The 1292-nt window shown below is 51.7% G+C and overlaps 1 protein-coding gene across 1 annotated transcript in view; it reads left to right on the top strand.

The window, feature by feature from the left end:
- Positions 1-448: 448 nt before the first annotated feature.
- Positions 449-1292, top strand: part of EMH_0060700 (uncharacterized protein) — a gene marked incomplete at both ends in the record, with an annotated part of 3952 nt that continues 3108 nt past the window's right edge. The window contains 2 exons of the mRNA XM_013497821.1: positions 449-809; positions 979-1124. Of these exons, the coding sequence (XP_013353275.1) occupies positions 449-809; positions 979-1124 (507 nt within the window). The remainder of the gene's footprint in view (positions 810-978; positions 1125-1292) is intronic.

The raw sequence follows: 1292 nt of genomic DNA, 5'->3' as shown, positions 1-1292 counted from the left end.
TGCCTAGCCTGGTAGCTGAGGCAATAGGAGGCGCTACCATTATAATTTCATATAAATAGGGAATACCAACGAACGAAATCTTTCTCCTCAGCTCTCATCAGTGAGGAGGGATCCCGTCCCGACGAATACATGCCAATGCTGGCGCACAGCGGAGTCGTCCGTGAATAGTGAGGGGACGAGGGAGAGCTACATATCGATACCGGCCCTTGTAGATCGCAAATGCCTGGTGGAGACAGAAGGCCTATACCAGCTACGAAGCTGTGTCTATAGCAGGACTGCACGTGATTGCTGGTGCGTCCCACTATTGCCGTTGCGGCCCGGAACGATACGGAGAACAGGCTGCGTCCTTGGAGGCCAGGCTGGTTCTTTTTGTACCGCAATTGCGGTAATAATCTTCCCACTGGGTCTTGGTAACTTAGGCTTGGCCTCTATCTCTTAGAAGGCCGTAATGAGTGAGAACTCGCCCAACACTTCGGGGGCGAGTGAACTCGCGGATCCCCATGAAGATCAGAGCCAGCCTGAAACTGACGAACCCTTCCAAGGCGAAAGCCCCCCCGCAGCGGCTGTGAATAGTGGCGAACTGCCGAGCAGAGGGGGCAGTAGTTCCTCTATCACAGAAGACCATCATGGCAAACCCTCACCTGTCGTTCCTCCTCTCGAAGGGTTATCCGCCTTAGATGCGGACAGACCAGGCCGAGCAGAAGCAGTTGAGCTTCGCGCGGTGGAAGAGCTAGAAATGCCGCAACCTCGATCGGAAGACCTGTTTGAATGGGAAAAAGTACCTTGTGAGACTCCATATTACCTCCAAGGTAAGGATGAGAATGAATACGCGTTTATGGATTCCTGTAAAATACCTACTGCTCGTAAATAAAGAGCTAAGCTCTCCAGGTTAGGCTTTCTGTTCAAGTTTCAGCTGCTGTTGCGGCCACCTCGTTATCATCTTCCAGCGTTGTCGCCCTTTGCCGTTCACTTGCTTAGGAGATGCGTCATTCGAAACGCCAGAAAAGCAAGCGGAACGTCAAGCGCTCAAGACGCACCAAGAAGTGGTGGCGGCTTTGGAGGATACATGGTCTTACTTTGCAAAGGATAGCCAAAATCGCGTCTCCAAGGAAGAGTACGCTCGGGTACGGGGATTCTCGACCTTGCCTGCTGCGTGCAACTTGTGCTGCGATGAGTCCTACACCGTAACACTAGGCTGTAGATTTTAATGTTTTAAGACTTTGGAGCACATTCATTTGGTTTTGCCTGCCTTCGTGCACCGGAATATACAGCTGGCCTAGCAATAAGATATC

Source organism: Eimeria mitis, genomic scaffold (genome assembly GCF_000499745.2).
Source record: "Eimeria mitis Houghton genomic scaffold, Emh_scaff2957, whole genome shotgun sequence".
Lineage (NCBI taxonomy): Eukaryota > Apicomplexa > Conoidasida > Eucoccidiorida > Eimeriidae > Eimeria > Eimeria mitis.
The sequence above is the reverse complement of the archived record's forward strand: the minus strand, read 5'-3'. Positions and strand labels throughout refer to the sequence as shown.